Source organism: Haliotis rufescens, unplaced genomic scaffold, assembly GCF_023055435.1.
Source record: "Haliotis rufescens isolate VD_foot unplaced genomic scaffold, xgHalRufe1.0.p SCAF_1, whole genome shotgun sequence".
NCBI classification, from domain to species: Eukaryota; Metazoa; Mollusca; class Gastropoda; order Lepetellida; family Haliotidae; genus Haliotis; species Haliotis rufescens.
Window position 1 is genome coordinate 16,400,920 of NW_025963779.1, and position 25,464 is coordinate 16,426,383.

At 41.4% G+C, this 25,464-nt stretch overlaps 3 protein-coding genes across 5 annotated transcripts; 1 reads left to right on the forward strand and 2 right to left on the reverse strand.

Moving 5' to 3' along the window:
• Positions 1–638: 638 nt before the first annotated feature.
• On the reverse strand, positions 639–6,459 carry LOC124149571. Of its 2 annotated transcripts, none has more exons than XM_048392059.1 (5): positions 6,321–6,459; positions 3,269–3,364; positions 2,750–2,871; positions 2,348–2,552; positions 639–1,624 (listed from the first exon to the last, which is right to left on the reverse strand). In XM_048392059.1, exons 2-5 carry the CDS (start codon positions 3,321–3,323, stop codon positions 1,038–1,040), a joined length of 969 nt encoding a protein of 322 aa, XP_048248016.1. In that variant the 5' UTR covers positions 3,324–3,364; positions 6,321–6,459; the 3' UTR covers positions 639–1,037. The 2 variants fall into 2 exon arrangements, with proteins under 2 accessions (XP_048248016.1, XP_046377202.2); XM_046521246.2 differs by lacking the exon at positions 6,321–6,459 and adding an exon at positions 4,678–5,206.
• Positions 5,516–10,686, forward strand: LOC124149577. Its single transcript, XM_046521258.2, has 5 exons — positions 5,516–5,997; positions 6,341–6,436; positions 6,760–6,875; positions 7,109–7,244; positions 8,163–10,686. The coding sequence occupies exons 1-5, from the start codon at positions 5,826–5,828 to the stop codon at positions 10,088–10,090; spliced, it is 2,448 nt and encodes an 815-aa protein (XP_046377214.2). The 5' UTR covers positions 5,516–5,825; the 3' UTR covers positions 10,091–10,686.
• A 1,898-nt stretch (positions 10,687–12,584) lies between these two features.
• Positions 12,585–23,332, reverse strand: LOC124149585 (failed axon connections homolog). 2 transcript variants are annotated; one of them, XM_046521271.2, is made up of 7 exons: positions 23,123–23,332; positions 21,198–21,327; positions 19,859–20,055; positions 16,543–16,730; positions 15,116–15,232; positions 13,875–13,983; positions 12,585–13,396 (listed from the first exon to the last, which is right to left on the reverse strand). In XM_046521271.2, the coding sequence occupies exons 1-6, from the start codon at positions 23,230–23,232 to the stop codon at positions 13,877–13,879; spliced, it is 849 nt and encodes a 282-aa protein (XP_046377227.2). In that variant the 5' UTR covers positions 23,233–23,332; the 3' UTR covers positions 12,585–13,396; positions 13,875–13,876. The 2 variants fall into 2 exon arrangements, with proteins under 2 accessions (XP_046377227.2, XP_048248020.1); XM_048392063.1 differs by having other exon boundaries at positions 12,585–13,983.
• Between the last annotated feature and the right edge of the window lie 2,132 nt (positions 23,333–25,464).

A 25,464-nucleotide genomic window follows, 5' to 3' on the forward strand; every position in this document is an offset into this window, starting at 1 on the left:
ACCACTTTGGTGAAACAAAACAGCACGTGTAAGGTGCTTACAAACCCAAGAAACATAATCAGGGTCAGCTTAATGTGTGAGGAAAGCCCGAAGTGATGCAGGTCTTAGACGTTTACCACTTCGGTGAAACCCACGAGCACGCGTATGGTGCTGACAAACCTAGAAACATAATCGGGGCGAACCGGGATTCGAAACAACAATCATAGGTTTCTGGCGTGCCCAAGGGACGCAACTCTGCTGGAATTGGGACCCACGATCACACAGATGCTTTAATAAACTATACGCGCTCACTCACCCACATGTTCCAATTGCATGTATGATATGCCCTGTTTAAAATATAATGACGCCGTGATATAACTGGAATACTGTTAAAAGCGGCGTTAAACCCAACTCACCCACTTAAAATATAATGCTTTGGATTTCAATATATTTGTTTATTTTTATGTGATTCCTGTATATGAGCTTTAGGGGACATTAAGAATATGACCTGTTGCGTACCTCTCGCGGAATTTACTGTGATCATAAGTTTGATGTGTTTCTAAGACGTCAGACAATCCACCACCATCAATCCATGTCCACGTGGACTGTTACACAAAGCATGAACCCTCCACGTGTGTGGAGAAAAAGTACAAAGTAACTTGGTTTACAATAAATACATTTATTTCAGCTCTTGGAAAACAAAATTCAAGTAATTCAAATAACAAACAACATAACAGTATCAGCAAAAGCATATATATATGACACAATACTTAATGAAATCATGAATGTTGTATTTACAAAAAGTATATTCCACTACTGTTATCATAGCGACAACATCTTAGTCATGTGTACATGTACGTTCAAGCATCACATAATTATTAGGACACTATGTCATGCGCCACTGCTCAATCAATAAGAATCAATATTTAAATATAGGCAATGTCCGACAAAAAATATATTGAACTATGGACATTTTATAGTCCGTGAATTATATTACGCATTCAAATTGCAATCAAATAGTATGCTGCACATGTCCGTCTCTTTCAAATATCAGCTGTCTACATCTTGGGCGCCTCGTCCTCATCATCAAGCGTGATGACGTCGTCAGTGGCCTTGACGTTGCGCATTTCTTCTACGCAGGCTTCCATTGGCTCATCAGCCTCATTGTGACGGCGGCAGCGTCTGCGAGGGCACTGTGCCTGACCATGACCTTCACCTCGAGGGTGACCCCTGAATCGACCTCTGCCGCCCTCTCTAGGGTCACCTCGTCCATCTTCCCATCCGGCAAAACCCATGTCGTTCCATGGTTCCATTTCACTGAAGTGTTCCCCTCGCCTCTTGCAACCTCCACGACCACAACGACCACCACGTCTCCCCCATCCTCTTCGTTTCCAACAACCTTCACCCCAGGCATAAGGATGCGTTCCCATCATGCCCCAGAACTGCATTGGGCCACCTGCAAACATACCAGGGTGGCCGAGAAATGGCGGGGGCATGTCCTCATCCGAGGATCCGAAGATTCCATCCTCTTCGGTCTGGGAGTCTTCAACATGGTGTCGATCGTGATTATGACATTTTCGGCTTCCCTTCTTTCCTCTGCCACACTTTCTCGCTCCTCTTTGGCCATCTGTCTTCATTTCTGTATCTGTCAAATACAAAAACAAGAATAGGGTCAAACCATACAGACCAAGGTAGAAGACACAACCATCATGTATATGGGTTTACGCAATATCGCGGAGGGTGACACCAGAAATGGGCTTTGGACATTTGACCCATGTTGGGAACTGAATCAGGGACTTTGGTTTGACGAGCGAATGCTGTACCTGAACCGACAAGCCTACTCCGCCGCTACCCATTGGGAGTAACACAAAACCTTTAGTCAGTACTAGTTACGATTATTCTGAAGACATGGCTCACTGGACCACTGCCACGTAGCACTGATGAACTAATTTGTCTGACCGTCAAGATTGCATTGTTCTTACATTGCACGGACGTCGAACAATGGTACTTTGGCCCATGCAGGGTACACATACACGATCATCTCGCCAACCTCGGTTATATCAAAACAGGGAAGAGGCGGTGGGATAGCCTACTGGTTAAAGCGACGGCTCGCCGTGTCAAAGAACTGGGTACCAAATGGGCAAAATGATTAACGCCCATGTTGGTGTCTCTTGCTATGGTGTAGCGACATAACTGTCTTTACCAAAGTGGCAACCCATACTCAATCACTTCACACTCGGTCTACCTTGTCCCTCCAACTGTAGGAGACGGAAACTCAATCCACAGATAACATGGATCAACTTGTTTGTGTAAAGTGGACATTAGTGATTGTATGTTGTTGTAAGTGAGAGTGAGATAGGATACCTACCATTACCATCAGCAGTGCCCTCTCTGACCTCAGGTGCATCTTCCGTAGTTTTCGCTTGGGCGTCATTATCTGCTGTGTTGTCGGACTCTTCACCGGGAGTGGCCTCCCCTTCAGTCCTTGACTCATGGCACTGATTCTTCTTCTTCCAGCGTTTCATGCGCTTCATCCATCGGTGAAAGTGAGGAGGGGCCATTCCTTCCATTGGCTGCAAAATTGTGTGTAAATTGATCACATCCCGTGAGAAGGGTGCATGTTGAATAAATACAGGTACACGAGAAGATGGCACGGTGACTTCGGTCAAAATGATACTTCGCGGGTGTTTATTCGAGAGGTATTCAATTTATGTTTAGGATTAGTCATGATTAATAACTAAAGGATTAGTCATGATTAATAGCAACTCACCATTCTGCCTGCACCTCGCATGCCACCCATTCTGCCCCACCCTCGGCCCCACCCTCGGCCCCACCCCTGCATCCTCGGGTCAAAGTCCCATTCATCCTCCTCGGATACGGCAGGAGAGACATCTGGCAAAAAAAGATCATTCATCAAAAGATTAGTTTGATATGGCAGTACTTTGACTCATTCTTCAAAGTATTACTATTGCCTATCATCATTATTATCATCATCAACAACAACAAAAACAATACCAAAATCACCACAGTCATCAACAGTATCAAAGTAAAAAGAAATATCTGATCAACGTTTAAGCTGGGGCACGTACTGAATACAGAGACACTGAAGCCCCCATACAATCTCTACATACACATACGTTATTTAGTTGTACGCGAGTCTGTTGATTGTATTGATCATAAATATCAATACACAAGATCAGTTGCAGATGTCCCAGGCCGCCATTACCATCAGCAGTAAATCACGACTGTGTATTATATTTATATTGAACAGAAAAATGTTCGTTTGTACCTCGGATGTAGATTCTGAGGACGGAATCCTTGACGGAAGAGAGGGCCTCATCCATCTCCTGTTCCGTGGAGCACGTCACAAAGTCGCCTTCACCATCTGAAACAATAGCTCGCTTTCGTTAGCTTACGTGTTAATAATGAACGTGAACTTTGAGTACGAATAAGGAACAGAAACTGCACACACATGCTGCGACAACTGTCGCGAACTCGAAAGACAAGTGAGATGGTTAAAAATAGAATAAAAATAAAACGGTCGACTGACTACCCAGAAATGATATTAACTGAGACATTGTCTGACGCTTTATACAGTGAAACCCCGTTAGTCTGGAAAACAAGCATTCCGGAGGATTTGGGATTAGAATGTGTACACATATTCAAAGGAGATAACTCATGGACTTGTTAATCCTACAATGGCGAAAACACGAGGAATGGAACCATTCGGATGAACGGGGCTTTGTCGACGTATACATCACACATGCATATCTATGTTATTGAAAACATAATCATGGGGAGAATAATTTACGCATATATTTTCAAACCCATTTTCGTTACGCTAATTATTTCTGAAATATCAATTTAATGGTTTGTAAAGCATGTTTGTGATAGTAAGAGGACTAACTAACTCCTTCGTCGGGCAGTTAATGGAAGACCTCGGGCTTCTGCAAATGATAATGCCCTGAAAAATAGCGTTACCCTTATAGTATCAATACAGGAATTAAAATGTCTTTAAAAAAGTACAGAGAGTGAGTGAGTAATGTTTAACGAAACGGTATAAACAATATTCCCGATACATGAAACGGTCGGTAAATAATCGGGTCTGGACCAGACTAACAAGTTGTTGATATTATGAACACCCAACTCAGTAGGGGTAGATGACTTGAAAGAACCAAGTTGACCATTTAAAGGTATCATTAGGATACCGGAATAACAATCGCTTTGAACATTATACTGAATATGTGAGTGAATGTTGTTTCCCAACGCAATGAGTCGTCCCAAAGCATTATGGTTCAGTGTAGACTCAATGAAATACAGTAAAACCAACCCTGATATACTTCATAAATACATTCATGTCCAGTGACTGTTTTTTGTTTGTTAGTTGTTTAACGCCGCACTCAGCAATACTCCATCTATGGCGGCGGCCTGTACATAATCGAGTTTGGACCAGACAACCAGTGATCAATATTGTGAACAAAGCGCCACGCAATCGGGGTATGATAACAATCAATCAGTAAAGTTATCGATCCTGACCACCCGATTCATTCAGTTGCCTCTTACGACCAGCATACGCTGCCTAGGGTTATATTCTAACCCTGAATCCATCAGCAACTCTATACTGTTCATTATAATCATAGATGTTGTTATTATGAACACGATTAACACAAATACTTTCAAATAAACAGAAAAACTCACCTTTCCAGTACATGTTGAATGTCCCCGCCTCTAGTTGTTTGAACACCTGGGTCACCTTGTCGTGGACGAAGGTGTGTGTAGGGGCGGCGTCCTTAGGACCAGGGAAACGCCGGACCTCGGGTCTTCCTCTCCCCTCATGCTCATAAAACACTTTGACAACCACAGACTGCATCGTGTTGTTCGGGCTGATTCTCAGTGACGATAAGTTTCAACAGGTGTTTGAATGTGAAATATCTTTTCAGCAGACGATAGAACTTCGATAGGCTTCTTTTTGTCTTGATTTCACGTCAGCAGGTAGCGGTAGAGTCGCTTGATTCTGTCAGCAAACCCAAACCCGGGCTTTTATACCCCATGTATGTTGTAATTTCTGGAAATAGAATCGAACGTTCGAAAACGTTCCGAGAATGAGCTGGCACGTTTCAGACCGGTTGCATCAGGATCACGAGCGTCGATGAGTCATGGTAACGTGGATAGGACTTTCCGCGACACCTACGCATCGAAAACGACAGTGACGTCACAATTTTGGCTGAGTGCCAAGTAAATCAACTGGTCGTGGTATCCAACTGCCTTGTTATAAAAAGCAATTAAAACATTATCCGAGACAGATAAATGTGTGTTAATCAATCTGTTGACGCACCAGCATTATTTCAAACGTTTGCATTTAATGAACGTACATGTGTGTTGCTTTAAATGTGCATATATCTTCATGTAGATTTAAGTTGAGTGTTGGCTCAGAGCCAAGGAATGTGAACTGGTCCGGCCCAAGAACCATTCGGAACGGAGCTCGCACGTCACGTGACTTTGTCAATCGACCCGGGTCCCGTGATTCTCACGCAACCGGTCCGAAATAGTTTGAGACGGCCCGAAACCGGTCCGGAGAACGTTTCAGAACGGTTTGATTCTATTAATAGTAATTGACATCACACATTTTCTGGTATATAAACCCCTAGTTTTACTGACAGAATCACTCCTCCGGCACGCTCTATACAGCTATACTGAAGTTACTACGCCAGCTGCTGAACAAAGACTCAATTGTCGTCTGCTAAAGAAATAAGACCGGTCTGAATAGCGAATACAGATTGCTACACTTGAGAATCCTTCAGTTCTCCCACTGCTGTACGACATTTCCTGTCCAGAGAAATCCCAAGATGCAATCCTTGGTGATAAAGATGATTTATGAGCGGCAGGGCAACGCGACTCCTGAGATCCGACGTTTCCCTGTCCCCGATAACGCCGCCCTCAGTTACACCTTCATCAACGAGAAGGTGATGCAAGTGTTTCCACACCTTGATGCGGACACATTCACACTGGGCTGGACAGGTATACCTTTTCCTCTTTATTACATAAATATACAACGTGGTCGTTGGACTAAGTTCGAAAAATAACGACTACTTTAAGGATTAATTCGTAAAATATATACCTTTTTAACGTATGTCCAATTGGTCATTGGTTGGATGTATTTCGTCGTGTCATTACTGACATATGTTAATATATATTGGAGTATTTTCTACTTAATGTTTAAATAAAACGCTTTGTAATCATCGCCATGAAAAACATGCAAATATTGTTTTCTTATATGTCCAATTTAGTTTTGTTATTGTGTGATGATTTTAAGAGACAGTAGAACATTCTTAAAAACATACTGGTCGTATTTTCTTAACAGATGAAGATGGAGATTCAATAACTTTCTCCTCAGAGGAAGAGCTCAAAGAAGCTCTTAGCAGTGCCAATGATTCCGTTATGAAAATCGTCGTCAGAGGTGAGATGATTTCCTATTAACATAAAGAGCACAAAATCGATTTATATATTGCCTAGTGTGTTCAATTAATAGCTTCTAAGGAATCTTCGTTTTACTGTTTAATGTAAACTGTTCTTTAAAAAAAACTTGATATGTTCAAGTAACAATGAAATGATGTCGGTGTGCGACTTCGTCTCTGAGCCTTCACGTTGAATAAGATAAATGCATAGATTATGTGAGCGGCAAAACGAACTAGCCCGTCTGCGCAGGGCCACATACCGAGAGTGTACACAGTGTGACCTGAATAGTGTCCCTGTATTGAGACTTGTTTCTGTGCCTGACAGAGCACGACGTGACAAATAGAGCTGAAGGAGTTACCTCCCTTGACGCTAATACTTGGCGCAGATCTCGTGTGTTTGGGAAAGGAGCAGATGCTGGAGGATACAGAATGATGGAGACGGTAAGTTCAGATATTTCTTTTGTAGTTAATAACCATATACTATTTTAGAAAAATGTTTTCTTGGCTTAATAAGCTCAACTATAAATCCTTTGCCATAAACAGGTCTGAACATAAATTTTATAGATCTTTCTCGTTCTGTTCATATACTTCGTATAATGTCAGTACTAAATTAACCCTAAATGTCATATAGAGTTTTTATTCAAAATTAATCCATGACGTCGTTCTTCTTGTAGAAGGACGTTCAACCCCGTCACTCCAGACGTCTGATGAGAATGGCCAGGAAGATTCCACAACAGGGACGGGAAGATGCTGGCCAAGTCGATGCCAATCCAACCCTTGTTGATGGACAAGTCACGAGAAACTACAGCAGTAAGTCATCTCCCAAGTTATGAATATTATTATAAAATTAGTTGTTTGATAGGCAATTATTGTAAAATGAATTGTTTCATAGGCAATTATTGTAAAATAATATTGTTTGATAGGCAATTATTGTAAAATGAACTGTTTGATAGGCTATTATTGTAAAATGAATTGTTTGACAGGCAATTATTGTAAAATAATATTGTATGATAGGCAATTATTGTAAAATGAATTGTTTGACAGGCAATTATTGTAAAATGAATTGTTTGATAGGCAATTATTGTAAAATGAATTGTTTGATAGCCAATTATTGTAAAATGAATTGTTTGATAGGCAATTATTGTAAAATAATATTGTATAATAGGCAATTATTGTAAAATTAATTGTTTGACAGGCAATTATTGTAAAATGAATTGTTTGATAGGCAATTATTGTCAAATGAATTGTTTGATAGGCAATTATTGTAAAATGAATTGTTTGATAGGCAATTATTGAAAAATAAATTCTTTGATAGACAATTTTTGTAAAATGAATTGTTAGATAGGCAATTATTATAAAAATGAATTGTTTGATAGGCAATTATTGTAAAATGAATTATGAGATAGGCAATTATTGTAAAATGACGAAAGAAGTTGTAAACGCGTTCTGTTGTCGGTGTCATTGATATCAATTTAGGATTGGTCATGTGGCGTTTCATATTTACGTGTATTTTCAAAATAGAAATGTATGATGGCTGAACTACGTCATTTTCGATGGCATTTAATATTACTGATGATAAAACAGTGGTCAACTTACCAGGCAGAAAAACATGATGTCTGACGTCTGAAATTAGATAATACATGTTTTCCAGATTGTCCTGTTAAAGTAAGCTGCCATCTTGTTCCCCTGACTTCAGATGTACAGTCAGTCACATGTTATTTATTTCAGATGCAGGCGGATCCAGACGAGAGTTCTGTAGAAATGGTCGCCGATGGCAGTTGCAAGCATCCTGTGGGCACAATGGTGCTGGAGCTGGCCCTGTGACTGGCTGGCGTCATCGTCGACGTCAGCACATGTCAAACCCTACAGCCGATGAAGATACAGCTACGGAGCAGGGGACCCCAACGAGAGTCTGTGGGAGGCGACGCCAGAGAGAACTGGGCGGGCTCTGTCAGCGTGATGGGGCTGAAAGCGATGGTACATCTCCAAGGCCACGTTGGTGGAGGCGGGTGATGCAAGAAGAACGTCCCTGCCCGCAGAAGGAGAATGTCATTGATGGTACGTCTCCTTCGAATTCCTGTGGGCAACGTTGGAGAAGGCGGGTGATACAAAAAGATGGTCGCCTCCAGCGTGACGAGACTACCGGGAAATGTGGAAGACCTTGGAGAAGGCGGATGATGACAGGACTCGAGTATCAGCGTGGTGATTCAACAGGAGACGATCTCTGTTTGAACCCACATTGGAGATCAATGCAAGCAGGCCGGGCTTCAAGATACGCCATGGGTACTGAAGGTGTCACTATGCCTCTCTGGTATTATGGATGTCATGGAGCCAGGAAATCCTTCCCTGTTGGCTGCAGAGGATTTCAAGAATCCTGTAGTGATCGCGCTGGTCAAGACGGACCAGGTAGACGCACCATGGGCCACCATGAGGTCAGTGGGAAAAGGTGGCGTCGTACAAATGAGCCTCGTTTTGGAAGATGGTCCAGGCGAGATAGTAAGACTGAAGATGAACATTACATCAATAGCCACTGCACTGATAGCAGCTTTGCCAGCTGTCAGCGTCGTCGTGTTCGTTGCACGGGTGTCTCGGGAAACACGCCTGGATGTAAGTGTTCGAATGAGGAAAGCTGTCTGAACAAACGAGACGTAAAGAATCTCCATAGATTTGAGAGTTGTCCTAAACGTCGCGTGAGATTAAGCGATGATGTGTCAGAGTCACACGATAAGAACACCAATGGCAGAGTGGAAACAACCCGTGGAAACAAATGGCAGAGAGCATTCGGACCTCACATCAGACGATGCATCCGTCGCCAGGGGAGGACGATGGAGGGAAGAGCCAACAGGGAAATCTCAGAAGATGTGATGCGTGGTCAAATGAATGACGTGATGCCAACATGCAATGAAGCGGGCTGTGACATGCAGAGAGGCAAAATGTGCAGGAGCCACAGAAGAGGACCAACGTTCAGAACTCGTCGTCTTCGTATTGTAAGACGCATGCGTCGCTTGCGATACCTTCAAGGCCTTAAGGGATTTTATAAACACCCATATCCAAGAATGCACGGACACAGAAGAAGACCGGTCTTGAAGACCTGCCGTCGTGGTCTTTGTCTTCATCTGAGTGGAACTGGAGCTAAAGTTGGAAGAGTATATGGATTTGGAGGTAAACGAGGTGGCTGCCACATTGGAATAGGCCAGCATCTGGCAGAGACAATCAACCGTCAAGTTACTTCATGTTATGCGTCAAACTCTCACAAATTTAAAATGGGTGACAATGGAACAAACTGCAGAAATCATGAGAGGAAGAGTATTCATCACGTCATGGGCAGATCCTGGGGTCGTCAAAAGGCTTATCCTGGAGGGTCTGGAAAGGATGAAGGGGGATTGGCCTGTCAGATGAAGCACGCCTGTGACGGCCCTGAAGATGTTGGGACACAAACCCCTTTTAAGCTCACTTTCCATGAAATGAAGAGACTGTGCCTGATGAGAAGAATCCTTCAAAAGGAAAGAAAAAGGCAGTTCCGTATAAGACAGCTATTTGCCAGCCGCTGTGGACAAGGACAGTTGTCAAAGAGACCTGTGATGAAGGCGTGGGGAGGCAAGGCAAGCACCTGTACCCACGGTGGCGATAGGGTGTTGAGAATGGCCTATTTGTAAGACACTAAAAAGCTTGCTACTATCCGTTGCAGAATGTAGTTACATACTGATGAAATCCTTGTCGATGACAGATGATTTTAGATGCTGAGGAATCTATGGGAAGTATATGTTGTCCATTATATACGGTTTTGGTTACATTAAATACATAATTTATGTTGTCCATTATTTACGGGTTCGGTTACTATTTTATATGTTGTCCATTACATACGGTTTTGGTTACATTAAATATATAATTTATGTTGTCCATTATATACGGGGTTGGCTAAGTTGTTTTCTTTCTGTACAGTGTGTGTGAAAAATGTGAACTTGGTGCTATCATGTAATATACAAATGATCATTTTGAATAAGAGTTATTTCGTCCCATTTGTTTCCGCTAGTTTTACATATTAATGAAATTATCTAACGTCTTGTCATTTTGTGTTTCATATAAGTTAGTGATTATGATAATACAGATGCATATGGGTCAAGATATTATGTTTTTGACAGGTTTTTTATCATCTGTGTTCAGAATTAATACATACAGGTTAGGTTGGTTGAAACATAATTTTTGTAATAGGAACGTATTTGTGTTCATGTTATTAAAATGTTGGACGTTTCATATAGTATAATTTTACTTATTTCTGAGCTGAGCATATTTCTGGAGTCTCAGCTGCACTCAGCAATGATGGCCTATATATACTACTCAAAATATGTTAAAGAATATCCGATGTTTTCATATGACTATAGTTAGTCTGTCATGGCTGGCGGGTACTCCAACACACAGCCTTCCATTTGTGGGTGTTCTTTAACTTAGTTTGAGTCGTTTAAATGAAGCACTAATGAAATAGGGGAGCCAAGGTTCATTTTGATATTCGGCAAAAGTGTCAACAAAGACATTTTACTTAGTTGTACGCGTTGTTGCTTTCGTCACAGTCAAACTAGTGGTTGAAAGCATGAGCCAAGAGCCACGCCGTAAGGCCATGGTGGCACACCACCGGCCAGATGAAACATTTTGCAATCACCTGATCCTCATTTTCGACTATTGTGATTAGCATGGTGAGCTGAGGATCTATTCTGACCCATAATCCAAGTAAGGGACCTGCCGCATTGACACACATGAACGAGTTTTACAAATGCATGCGATCAACTATACAGTTATATCACTACAGCCTTTACATACATGAGTCTAGAGTTAGTGAGTGAGCTGGGGTAAACGCCATTGTGAACAATGTTTCAGGGTTTTTTAGAGTGTCGCCACTGTTGAACTAATGTTGGAAGAGGACCAATAAGATGCAGACCCTAGATGTACTTTGGGGAAACCCAAGTGTACGGGTGTGGAAAGTCTGGAATCAAACCCACGATCATCGGATCATAGCATGTTTTAGGAAAGCACAGCCCTGCTCGGTCACCAGAAGAACTGCTGAGCCAACCATCCTCTCTGTCGGATTGCAGTGGCACACAATCAGTGAGGTTACAAGTTGTAACAAAGACTTCCGGAACATAAGAATGATTATGTCCTTGGCTTGTACAATGAAAGACGGTGGGTTAGTCTGGTGGTTCAAGCGTTCTCTCGTCACACCGAAGGCCCGGTTTCGATTCCTCACAAGGGTACATTGTGTGAAGCCCATTTCTGCTGACGTCCTCCACTGTGCTATTGCTGGAATAGTGTTGACAACGGCGTAAAACCACACTCACTTACACTCACTCACTCACTTACTCACAAGATGTCGTACACAAGTCACGAAGGTAGAGATCAGGTTAAATGTAGCAGGTATTTGCGGTACGTTTGTGGGGATGTGTGCGTCGGGATGGGCGTTTGAGGGGAGCCAATGTTCATTGTACTCAGGAGATTATCTAAATAAACGTATTAATTTAAAATTAATACATACAGGTTAGGTTGGTTGAAACATTATTATTGTAACAGCAGCGTATTTTTGTTCATGTTATTAAAATGTTGTGAAGTGTCATAACGTATAATTTTACTTATTTCTGAGCTGAACATTTTTTTTCTGGAGTCTCACCTGCACTCAGCAATGATACCTTATGTATACTACTCAAAATATGTTAAAGAATATCCGATGTTTACATATGACTATAGTTAATCTGTCATGGCTGGCGTGTACTCCAACACACAGCCTTCCATTTGTGGGTGTTCTTTAACTTAGTTTGAGTCGTATAAATGGAACGTGGACGTGGGTCGGGGTGGGTGTTCGAGGTGAGCAAAGGGGATGTACGCGTCGGGATGGGTGTTTGAGGGGAGCCAATGTTCATTGTACTCAGGAGATTACCTGACTGACTGAGTATGGTTTTACGCCGATTTTAGCAATATTCCAGCAATATCACGGCGGGGGACACCAGAAATGGGCCTCACACATTGTACCCATGTCGGGAATCGAACCCGGGTCTTCGGCGTGACGAGCGAACGCTTTAACCACTAGGCTACCCGACCGCCCCAGGAGATTACCTAAATAAACGTATTCGTGTATGTACATCGAGATTTACACCAACCAATCAGTATCATGAAATTACTTTAATCAACATGCACATGACAAAGTATACAAGCAGGTACATATAAGCATCTAGCTACATCGCATTCTGTGGTAAAATCAGAACTTCACATATTAAAAATACAGCATAAACACTACATTATTATGAACTTTTCTATTGATGAAGAAATAACAACGTCAAAAGCGTTATCAAAAATGATTTTGAAACCAATTATATGCCTCTAGTTAATCACACGCGTTAAAAGCGTTATCGAAAAAGATGTTTCAATGATTTTGAAAACAATTATATGCCTCAAAAAGTCCTAAGTCACTTATTAGGAACAAAAGTAGAACACTTGTTTTTTAATGTGACAACAACAATAAATCATCAAACAAAAATATCTACTACGCATGTTCAGATTCAAAACCTATTATACCTCATTTATTTCAGATTCTAGAGCAGAATCGATGCTCATGATGTTAATCATTGGATTGTTTGTTTGTTTGTTACGACAAGCATTGTCTCTTTTTACGGCAAGCATGGGCTGTTGAAAAACTAACCCATTCTAACCCGAATCTTCAGGGTAAATATATTGCCGAGTGCTGCGTTAAACAACAAACAAACAAACAAAAGGAGAAACATTATTGCATGCGTTTTCATAATCATTTGGCAATAGCGCTACACCTTATCACAAAATGTATCGTCGATATGAGCAGTGTTTCGGTTACAATAACGACCTTGCGTGTCAGCTTGATGTGGGAGGAAAACCCGAAGTGATGCAGGTTTTGGACGTTTACCACTTTGGAGGGACCGAGGATCACGGGTGTGGTGCTGACAAACCTAGAAACAGAATCAGGGTCAACCTAAGAATCAAACCCATGATCACAGATTTCAGGCACGGCATAGATGACGAGACCACCCATGCCTCCTGTCACAAAATTTACATATAGTATTAGGTCAGTAATACTATTTGTCAGGGCAGATGATTTTTAATTCAATTCAATTATGGGTATTGAATTCAAGGCCAATGGCCAACATACAGTTTTAACACACAAAAACTGAAAAGGCAAAGGAAGTACAGCTGTAAATTGGCAATTTGTCTCTTTTTTTATAAAAATAATAATACTTTTTACAGAATTTCATTAATTTCATACAACAGTTGTTCGCTTTTCACACATCAGATTCGAAAATGATTCGAAAGTACCGTTATCCAATATTTCTTTTGGGTTTCTTTCATAGCTCTTTATACAATGGACAAATGTTCATGAAACCTGATCTATTAGGTTCGGGCCAGAAGTACATGTTTTCCTTGCTGTACCGTTATTTCGTGGCTTTGGCAGTGAATCCTCTTGTCGTACAGTCGTCCCAGTCCGGCCAATACACCGCCTTCATCCTTTCACAGTAGGCGGCCAGGGATGGAAACTTGTCTGAAATTGAAACGTGTGTCAGTTGGATAAAAAGGAAGCCATCGATCGACACCCAAAGGTTGTAACGCTTAGGTACACGTGGCCTACATACACGCATGTATGTCATAACGGAATTCCGTTTCTGCAAGATATACCATCTTAAAACTACCAAAATATCATCTTGACTGAAAGCATTTCGCAAATCAAGGACTTCCGGGTGGGAGAATCTATGACCCAAACAATATCAAAGAATGCCTCGTTGTGGGAATTTGGCAACACTTAGCATGAGCTACCTTTAACACGCTTTGATCAGTCAGCTTCGTGAGAAAAGAATGCTCAAAGTGATGATCTCTTTGTGACCTTACGGATCAACAGAAGATCACGTCGAAATGAAATATACCATCGACCATCTGAAATTCGGCACCGGATTAGTTGAATATAGTTATTTCAGTTATATGACGGTGTCTCAACTTAATATTGGAGGAGGGCCAAAGAGGTCTTAGACGTTTGATTGAGATGCGTTGGCCTTGAAAATGCTAAGTCTCTTTTTATATAATAAAACGTAACTTTTTCGTAAGGACTATTGTCTTTATGTCTTTTTTAATATCCTTCACGTCATCGTGACACGCAACCAACCAAGTGACAGAGCTTGACCATCTACACACTCTAAGTCAGTTCTTCCGACCAGCATTGACTGCTTGGGACCAATAACCAATTTAGTCTCCTAGTACGACAAGCATACAAGAAGGTTACAAGGGACCTACTGTTTTCCGGAATCCCTAAGGAAGTAACATTGCTAATTATTTTCAAATTATATTATTTTATACCGAGAAAAAAATGAAAGAAACAGATTTGTGGATTGTTTCTCTGAACAATAAGTCAAAAAATTACTTTCGTTCCTATGTTTTGTTTGTTTGCTTGTTGTTTAACGCCGCACTCGTTTTAATCGAGTCTGGGCCAGACAATCCAGTGATTGACATCATGAGCATCGATCCAAGCGATTGGGATACGATGACACGCATCAACCACATCAGCGAGCCTGACCACTCGATCCCGGATCTTCCTATGCTAATCTACATATTCATTCTTGTAGCTAAATTGAAAATCTTTACCAAACGGGTTTGGGTCGTTGAGTGGTAATCAAAAGTACAACCTTTGAGTATGGTCTCCAGTTCGTTTCCCACCGCATGCCAGTGTAACTGACTAAGCTGACCAAACACAGCACAATCTGCCTCACATGGTTTGTCGCCCATCAAGAATTTCTTCTGTCCTGAAACATGAAAGTCGATACACAGTGAAAGGTTCACATACAGTGAAACCGCGACAATCCGGACGGTTCAGTTCCGAAGGAAATCGTCTGGATTAATACTTTTTCGGATTAACGAGTGGGAGCGGAGTAGTGTCGTTATGGTTACTCATGGACGTGCATATATTAGATTGTCCGGAATGCGAGGTTTTCGGAAAAACGCAGTCCGGATTAATGAGGTTTCCATATATATCTCATCTCTGGCAATTACTCCTAAAGGGGCAAACGGCTCTGACCAATTGGCATCCTCAGCTGTTGCTTCAAGGCCTTAAAGAGCTTCTGTGTTTGTCTCTTACTTGATGTATTTTAATTTAGCACTACATGCGGGCAATATCTGATCACACAAGGAATTAATTACACTGGTCAGACGGGGGCCGACATTGAGAAACATATGGCAATGATGGATGGGGTGCGGCGGGGTACCACGCCCTCTTCCCCTCCCTTTGACTTGGACATAGTGTGCCTCCACCCTTTTCCAAACCACTGAACCCGCCACTGAGTTCATCTTTAACTAAACCAGACTCCCTTTCGGAAATAGAATCGCATAAGAATGGAAACATCACATGGGAATTCAAGTTCATCTAATTGTGATCGCACGGACAAATGTTCATTCGGTGAGTGAAAGTGGTGGTTATACCATGTTAATGTGTTGATGTTACAGTGTTCATCAGGTTGTGTTGATTTGTTGCGTTTAGGAGCAAGAGAATTGGGGTCAAAGTTTACTTCTAGCATCACTTTAGCGAGTAGTAGGCCACCATACAGTTGTACTCCGTTCCAACCCTTAATCCGGACAATTTACTGTCGGGGACATCAAGACACAAACATAATCAAGGGGACATCACTCGTACCCAAATACGAGTGCTAAAATACTTTTTTTTTGGCCTCTCATCCAGGAATTTGCCCATCCTTTTATAGATGTCAAGCATAACAGTTTAAAACATTACCATAGCGGCCTTGTTTAAAAATGGATGTGAAGTTGGTGAGCGGTTTTAGAGACACCATTGCTTGAATCACACAAACCACCTTCAGCTTCATAAACCCAGACAGTTCTGAGAAACGCTAGAAATACCGAATCACACAATTGAAGGCGAAAACTATGTGTACTGTATGTCAATGTCATAATGAAATTCCTCCAATGAGAGCCCAAATTAAATATTTTGCCAACGACACATATTTAGCAAACAACTTATGTTATCATATACCTGTTCTGAGATCGGAAACAAACACAATGTAAACAAAGTAGGGGAAATAAAGAGACAAAGATCATTACGAACCTAAGATATCTGATACAGCCTGAAGATCACGCTCCAGAAAGAGAGCAACCTCCTCTTTGGTGTGCCGCCCTATCCCTACAGTGTGCAAGGTAGCACGAACTTTTCTCTTGAAGATCCACAACAACAGTTTACTAGCTCTAATTACTGCAACCTCGGGATCATACACGTAACGAAACATGGCGTGACACCTGAAAATGTAGACATTGAGACAAACAAAATATCAACCTTGACTGTTCAATATATAGTTCCATTCTATGGAGATTAATACACACTGGACACATTCGCCGTCCCGGAAGAGACATCAACAGCTCCATCTCTCTTGTCCCTAACCAAGCCCAGAAATTCTCTCGTTCATGGGCTTGTTATCAACAACCAATGCCTCTCCTGAACGCGAGTTCGTCATAGGTCATCATTCAGAATCGCAGCCGTAAGAGCTAGATGTACTTTACTCGAATCTAAAGGCCTTTACATACTTGAGCTATTAGCTTGAAAAAAACATTCCTGAGTTTTAAGAGGGGTGCTTCTTTGCTCGAAGACGTTCCTGGTTGTATTTGTGACTGCAAACAACGAGGCGAGTCGAGTGAGGGTGATATCACAGCTGGTTCCAAGCACGACAGAACGGTGTAATTTGACTGGACGGCTATATTTAGCATGATTCAAAACGAAGTCATGGTGGCGAATGGGCCCAGGTTATATATATTATTAATTTATAATAATTTCATATTTTGAAGTTTACACTGTTTCTTTCATGCTGATTGGCTGAATGGGTAGTCACGTGATCTGATGTTTGGAGTTCACACACCTGTGAACGGACAGAAAACGTTCGCACGATGTGAACAATTTTTTGTGAAATTGATCGTGTGAACTTTTGCCGGAACTACTTTCCGGGGTTTCCCCGAATTCTCGATCGGTGTTTACGATCAACGTAATGTTCTATGTTCTTTTTAATCTCTGCATTTATTAGCTATATAATTAATTTAATATGTTTGCTTGGTCTTGTAACATTTCATCTGACTTATAAATAAATAAATGCTTTTGTTCTGGTGTTTAATGTCGTCTAGCTGCTAGATGAAACAAAATGGATTGTCCCTACGGTGATGTGGATATGGAATGGCGATCTTTCAATACCAATAACGCACGTGAAGAAAATGAATTCTGTAAAATTGATTAGGTGAACGAAATTGATTTATTGAGTGATATTGACTTTGGTGCCTTGTTTTTGGAAATGACAGGAATCTAGCACCAATGAAAACAATGTTGTACCCTGCTCAGGTGTGGCTGCTGACAAAGATCAAAGCGACTGCTCCTGATCAATCCCATACCAAAACCCGATTCACTATCGTATCGGGAAACAAAATCTAAGATTTTGAGAAACCATAAAACATAAAAAAGGTAAGTAAAGAAACTTAAATTTGATATTAAAAAAATTGCCTACCTGTTTTACCGATTGGTCATCGAAGTCGAGAAAATATCCGTAGACGGAATTAGAAACCTACTATTCCGGTTTCTGAGTTGGCCGACCTTCTCCGTGCATTCTAGGCCGAGAAACGGTGGCACAAATGAGGAGAGATGGGGCACAGTAATGAAGCTGGCATCAGGTCATACAGTCGGTCCATCTCAGGTGACAAGAAACACCAGCTAAGCAACGTATTACAGCACACACGACAAATCCAAAGCTCCAAATATAACACAGTCCGTTCAATCCCCACCAGTCCATTCCACATCGTCCGAGTTGGTTTGCGATTATCCAAACACAAGCAACACATTCATAAATCGTTGATATTCCCAATTTGCTAGTGCCATAAGAGGGTTCACGCGTCGGGGTGTTTTTCATAACTGCTCCCTAAACTTCATTTTCAACAGCAGTAAGTATAAATTCCACCCTCATGCTCCCGTTCGGCTCGAAATGCCCCTCTTAACAAACTTATGTGACGTCATATATAAACCCGCGCTTGAAGGTTGACATCGCCTCGGTGCATCGAGGTCACGTTTATATTTTTGTTCGCCATCAAATAACCTATTTTTAAGATTTGATTTATCACAAATATTGTTTGTTAATTTGTTCAGAGAATGAAAATATGTTGACATATTCCTAGATTATATTGTATATATTCAAAGAACTATTTTTCTTTGCGTAAGTGAGTATGAGACAAAATAACAATGTTGCAATGTTCTTCGGCGAAACCAGAGGACTTCAAATTTCAGCAAACATTGATACGATATTATACGGCGAGACCAGTAAACTACAAAGTATGAAATTATAAGAATTGAACGTCAGTTTGGATGGGTTCATTTGATGAACGATTTAAAAGCGCTGGTTTTAACTGTGTGAAACTCCGAGCTTGCGAGTTCAAACTGACGTTCAATTCTTTAATAAAATGGAGACATAACACACAGGATACGAGTGAGTGAGTGAGTACGGTTTTACGCCGCTTTTAGCAATATTCCAGCAATATCACGGCGGGGGACACCAGAAATGGGCTTCACACGTTGTACGTATGTCGGGAATCGAACCCAGGTCTTCGGCGTGACGAGCGTAGGCTTTAACCACTAGGCTACCCGACCGCCCCACATTGGATATGAGGTTGTGATGATGAATGTAATACGCGCAGCATCTCCGTTGAATCAATGGTGGCCCATTCGTTCATCGAGTTTTGTCTCTCTTTGTTTGGTTGGTTGTTGTCAAACGCCGCAAACAATATTCCAACTGTATGACGGCGGTCTGTAATTAATCGAGTCTGGACAATGCAATCCAGTGATTGACATCATATGCATCGATCCACGAAATTGGGATAGGATGACGTGCATCAACCAAGTCAGCAAGCCTGACCACCCGATTCCGTTAGCATAGTCGCCTCTTACGGCAAGCATGGGTTGCTGAAGACCTATTCTATCCCGGATCTTCACGGGTCTTGAAAGGTACCAGCGTCCATATAATCATGGGGTTGAATCCCCGATTCGCCCTGATTATGATTCTTGGTTTGTCAACACCCTACCCGTGACAGTGGATTTCACAAAAGTGATAAACCTGCATTACTTTGTGATTCCCACCAACATTGAGCTGACACGCCATCATATGACTTAAACACTGTCGCATCCGTGCCTTCATCACTGTAAGGGGTTGTCGGGTAGCCTAGTGGTTAAAGCGTTCGCTCGTCACGCCGACGATCAGGGTTCGAATCCCGACAAGGGTACAATATGTGAAGCCCATTTCTGGTGTCCCCCGCCGTGATATTGCTTGAATATTGCTAAAAGCGGCGTAAAACCAAACTCACTCACTCACTAATTCATCACTGGATCTCCCTGGTCCACTTACAAGAGGGCATGTTCATCCATCGTGACCCTCACGGTCAAGGCCACGGCTCTCTCAAATGGCGTTAGATGATTGTTCAAATTTATGCTGAACTTCTTGTTCAGGAAGTCAATGCATATGTCGGAGTCGGCTACAACTTCTCCGTTGTATTCGATCCAAGGCAATTTACCTTTTGGAGATGGAGTCCATCCATGACTAACCTAGAATACAAGATATTGTAGTGACTGGCTGATTAAACTACAATGTTAGGTAGATCTTAGAGACTTGTGTGGTATCACATTTGAACAGATTTCACCCTCACAATGACAGTTATCAAACCTGTTTACTTAATACATACATACGTACCTACATACATACCTGCATACATACCTACATACCTACCTGCATACCTACCTACCTACCTACCTACATACATACATACATACACACACACACACACACACACACACACACACACACACACACACACACACACACACACACACACACACACACACACACATACATACATACTTACATACATACATGATACATACATACATACATACATACATGCATGCATACCTACCTTCCTACATACCTGCATATATACCTACATACATACCTGCATACCTACCTACCTACCCACCTGCATGCATGCATGCATACATACATACATACATACATACATAAATACATACATACATACATACATACATACATACATACATACATACATACATACATACATACATACATACAGGTCTAAAGGGTCTTATTTATCGACCATATACTTTTTTAATACTGAATATCTGGGTGTCGTTTGTAATTGATATGTACAAAGGTAAAAAAAATGTTCCTCGGGTATTTCTTTTATGAAAAGAAATTATTTGTTCCCAAAACTGATCGAATAAAATAATTTGTCTTCAGGTTTTACAAAAATTAAAAAGTGGTTCACTGCACATGTTTTGAAAATTAATGTGTGGTGGGAAAACAATCAGATGGCTCCTCCTTTCAGAGAAAGAGTTGAGTGAAAATATGTCTCAAACAAACATTCCTTTAACTGTTAATGATTTTTGTCATCTTTAAAACTCTCCGTAAGTTTCGTCAGTGTTTCGTCACAACACCGATCGCGATATAATAAGTTTCACTGTCAAGCACTGGGCTCATGTCCAGATAAACGAGCACCTAGACGCTAAAAGCGCTATAAAAGCGCTAAACTTGCTTCGAGAACCAACAGTGGAACTAGTTTACTCTTTTCATATACTCACTCATGCATGCGCAATCATAATTCGTCTCACATGTAAGCATCTTATGATATTCATTTAAGCTAGCCCTGCAGTGCGCCTTTGGAATTGCTCACCTGATAAGGTATTTTGGCCATCCTGAGGTAGGTCTCAAGTTTGACGATAAACGGAGATAAGCTTGGGGCGTAGGGTCCCCTCCCTATCTGGTGGAGAATGACAGTGTCACGGGGGTAGGTCGTCTTTTTTCTGAAACAGCAATAAACATCGTACGATATCATGTACAATCAATATTTGGTCTTTAAATCAATAAATAAATTTCGAATATTCAATACAATGTGTGTGTGCGTGCGTGCGTTTGTTTGGGTGTGTGCGTAATATTTATGTCTACATTCAAGTACATGGAATTATGTAAAATAATAGATTTGTGTCTGACTCACCCTTTATGGTCAAAACAAAATGGACTTTTGAACACACTCAGTACCTCTGACGTTTATTTAACATACTACATAACTTATCCCTGTGTTAATTTGTCATGCTCAATGACATCTAAATGTAGGTACTTCAAGATTACGTTTTACAGCAATACGTCATTAATTTATGTGACACTGACACCAGACCGGCCTGGGTTCAACTTTGCTACACTTATCGGACCAGGGTGCAACTTAGTTTTGTTAGGCGCAACTTGCTTTTCGTGTCAACATGCAACTGGTCCAAGTGAAATCAAATTCCTTAACTCTAGCCCTGGCTTGTAAGAGGTGACTAAATGGACCGATCGGTCAGGCTCCCTGATGCATGTCATCGCAACCCAAATGCGATGCTCATGATGTCAATCACTAGATTGTCTGGCCCAGACCCGATGGACTATTGCTGACTGTGGTGTTAAACAAGGTATGCATCGAACTCCGCGTTATTTATTTTAAACAGTTTCTGGCATCCGTTAATATTTCATTCGTTTCAATATATATATATATATATATATATATATATATATATATATATATATATACGGTAACCTAAATATTCATCCAACTTCGAGATACTCATAAGGAGCTTTCAGACCTTGATAATTATAACTCCGCTTTGAAAAGCACATATCTTCCAATCAATATTATTCAAATACCGGCGTCACATAGCTATGATATTGCTGAAAGTAGTGTTAGACAACAAATAAAACACACAAACAGGTGTGTGGTGCTTACAACTCAAGGGTAATTTTCAGTTAACTTAGCATTTGAAAACACGGCCAGCGAATACTGGTAGCTCTGGGACACAGCTCTGCACAACCTACTGTGCCACCATGAACGTGCGCCTTCTCCTCACGAACAGGTCGTCATTTGACGTGCGATTTATGTGGAATGGCGAGCATGATCTCGATGTGACCTCGCTGTTGATTCGTTAAATTACTGGCAGAAGTATCGACACGTGTGGATCTTAAAATTATATTTAGTAAATATATGTTTGAACACAGCAATATGTATTCATTGTTCTCTATGCTGCTGTTTTTAACATATTTCATGGAATTCGTGTCTGACCAAACTGCACCGCCCACCGCCACTTAGTTGTTCCTTGCAATGTAGAAATATGTTTATTATTTTTTTAACTCTCCCCTACGGGCTGACATATTTTTAGTGACTTTCCCCTGATTCCCCTGACCACACACTAATATATGACAAGTACAAGACTCTCAGCATAGTACACCAGGGCAGAGAGCATACAATATGGTCTCTGACCAGGGTCCTCGGATGATGTGCTGCAGTCGTACAAAGTATTTTATGGGCGTTTCGTCAGTTCAACGATAACCATAGCGTTGTTGTACTTCAGAGGCAAACAACCTCGCTTCGCACTGCGTATTATTAACCGTTTCAACAGGGTAGAGGTCGAGATGACAGAGCTAAGCAGCCACATCCCTACTGATGACCCACCCGCCCCGCATGTTCACCAAGCATGACTGAGCTCACTATAATGAATAGTGATATTAATGTCAACAGTGAATAGACACTATATATAGCTGCTCATCATAAAGCTGTACAAAAAGTCATACCTAGGCCATAGTTTCTTGACGATGACAACTGATACAGCAACAGCTGTGACGCCACCTGCGACACAAAACAGTCGTTGATGCAAATCAAAGCCGCTCAGTAATCCGTTCATGATGCACTGTTTTAACTCGGAGTGTGCAAGTCACTCTCTCATTCATCGGCGCCTCAAGCTAAGGGAGAAAAGTGGTCAGGCTGGTTACCTGGGTATGCTGCGCTGGCGCAACACTGACAACCAAGCTCCTCACAGCGATTGTCCGTTCGCAGAGCTCGCTATACTATCGCGATGTTACCGAGAGTGTAACGAAGATGTCACGCGCTGGGAAGGAGTTTGCACTGATCCCATTCGTGACCAACACGCGTTATTCCGGAACAAGCGAATAGCGAGGTTACGGAAAGAGGCGAGTTGTGACGAATGCACTGACCCATGGAATGACTGCACAATGGCCTCCTCCATTGGACAAAAAAACATGGCGGACACGACATGTATTTACTATATTTCGAAAGTGGTCGTCACATCTGTGAAATCAAAAGAATGACACACACCCCATTTTCAACAGTGATATGGGGATTAATATTTCTTGTCAGCTCACTGTTGTCACGAAATCGTACACAAAATATATGGAATTAAACGACCACGTCAATGAAATACCGTTAGCATCTTTATTTTAGCAAATGTGATAAAGCAAATGTCGCCGATTATGCCCCGTTTTTCTCCCATTGAAAAATGATGGATTTAGAGGAATTATTGTACGTCCAGTATAAATTACTATAAAATACAAACACTTATTTAATGATAGGGTCTGTCATTGGTTCTGATATTTGGCCTTGGATTTTATTCATATGAAAAGCTTTTTATTTCGCATTTGTTTTCTTATTACACAATGAAATTAATCTTAAATAGATCTAATTATTTTGGAAAAAATAATTGATTACTTCCAGTCTAGTGATTTATTAACTCTGTGTGTGCTTGCAAAAATGTCGGGTCTAAATAGCAAAATGATAAAGAATATATTCATGATTTTTAATTAATTTGGTACAGTGGCATACACATTCATGTGTATTTTATATGATGCTGCTACGGGTAAAACATTCCGATTTAAGTATATCAAAACTGTTTCAACCCAATTTTACCCTGCGATCCTTTGCTCTAACTACCTTAAGGGCTCACACAACGTTTTGTTCTCCTTTCCTGCACGATCGGCTCTGCCACATGCCCCTGGAGATGAACGAAAGTCAATCTTTCGTGAAGAGGGGCGGTTGGGTAGCCTAGTGGTTAAAGCGTTCGCTCGTCACGCCGAAGACCCGGGTTCGATTCCCGACATGGGTACAATGTGTGAAGCCCATTTCTGGTGTCCCCCGCCGTGATATTGCTGGAATATTGCTAAAAGCGGCGTAAAACAATACTCACTCACTCACTTTCGTGAAGAACGTAATGGCGGAGATTCAAAATGTGACCCGCCCAGAAAACACAAGTCGTCTCCCTTAGCACGATGTGATCTAGTGATGGACACTCAAGAGTGAGTGAGTGAGTATGGTTTTACGCCGCTTTTAGCAATATTCCAGCAATATCACGGCGGGGGACACCAGAAATGGGCTTCACACATTGTACCCATGTCGGGAATCGAACCCAGGTCTTCGGCGTGACGACCAAACGCTTTAACTACTAGGCTACCCGACCGCCCCTGGACACTCAAGAAAGAGACCTCTCACAGAACAAGTTCTCAATGATTCACATAAAAAGGTGAAAGAGATGACGAACTTCTCGATTTTATGCCTCGTATGTTTGACACTGTGAAATCCGAGATCTCGAATTTGAATCAGTCTTTCGTCCATCGGATGGACAGCTTAGAAAGGCGATTAGAAATACTGTCAGAGAAGATTGCTTCCTTAATCAGTAGCACGGTTAAGGTTGAAATGGACAATATTAGATCAGAATTTAAATCAAACTTAATACAGTTTGAAGACAGATTGGCAAAAATTGAAACAAGCTACGTTAGTGTTGTAGTGGTACCTTTTAGATCACGAAAATAGTAATTTTCGTAAAAATACAACAAAATACAGCTATGTACTAGTATATGTGAAACTTTCTTGCGTGGAAATAATGTACTTCATTTAGATAACTAGTGGGTTGGTAACATCAGAAAAAGTATTAACAAATTAGCTAAGCGCGGCTCTGGCGGGGTTGGCGTGTTTTTGCATGATCGATTGCTCAATATGTACAATGTGTCAATCATAGATGAAATGTATGACGATACGTTGTGTTTGAAACTGACATGCAAATCAGAGAGCACATTAGCCGCATGCAGCACGCTCTGTTTGTGTGTAACTTACCTGTCTCCAGAGA

Coding starts and splice junctions, on each gene's coding strand:
- LOC124149571 (XM_046521246.2), bottom strand. CDS start 4,849: ATGCAGTCTGTGGTTGTCAAAGTGTTTTATGAGCATGAGGGGAGAGGA. Junction 3,365..4,677: donor ATTCAACATGTACTGGAAAG/GTGAGTTTTTCT, acceptor CTATTGTTTCAG/ATGGTGAAGGCGACTTTGTG. Junction 1,625..2,347: donor GGGCACTGCTGATGGTAATG/GTAGGTATCCTA, acceptor TGTATTTGACAG/ATACAGAAATGAAGACAGAT.
- LOC124149577 (XM_046521258.2), top strand. CDS start 5,826: ATGCAATCCTTGGTGATAAAGATGATTTATGAGCGGCAGGGCAACGCG. Junction 6,437..6,759: donor TATGAAAATCGTCGTCAGAG/GTGAGATGATTT, acceptor TGTGCCTGACAG/AGCACGACGTGACAAATAGA. Junction 6,876..7,108: donor GATACAGAATGATGGAGACG/GTAAGTTCAGAT, acceptor TTCTTCTTGTAG/AAGGACGTTCAACCCCGTCA.
- LOC124149585 (XM_046521271.2), bottom strand. CDS start 23,232: ATGAACGGATTACTGAGCGGCTTTGATTTGCATCAACGACTGTTTTGT. Junction 20,056..21,197: donor TGGCCAAAATACCTTATCAG/GTGAGCAATTCC, acceptor CTTGTATTCTAG/GTTAGTCATGGATGGACTCC. Junction 15,233..16,542: donor GGCTGTATCAGATATCTTAG/GTTCGTAATGAT, acceptor TTCATGTTTCAG/GACAGAAGAAATTCTTGATG.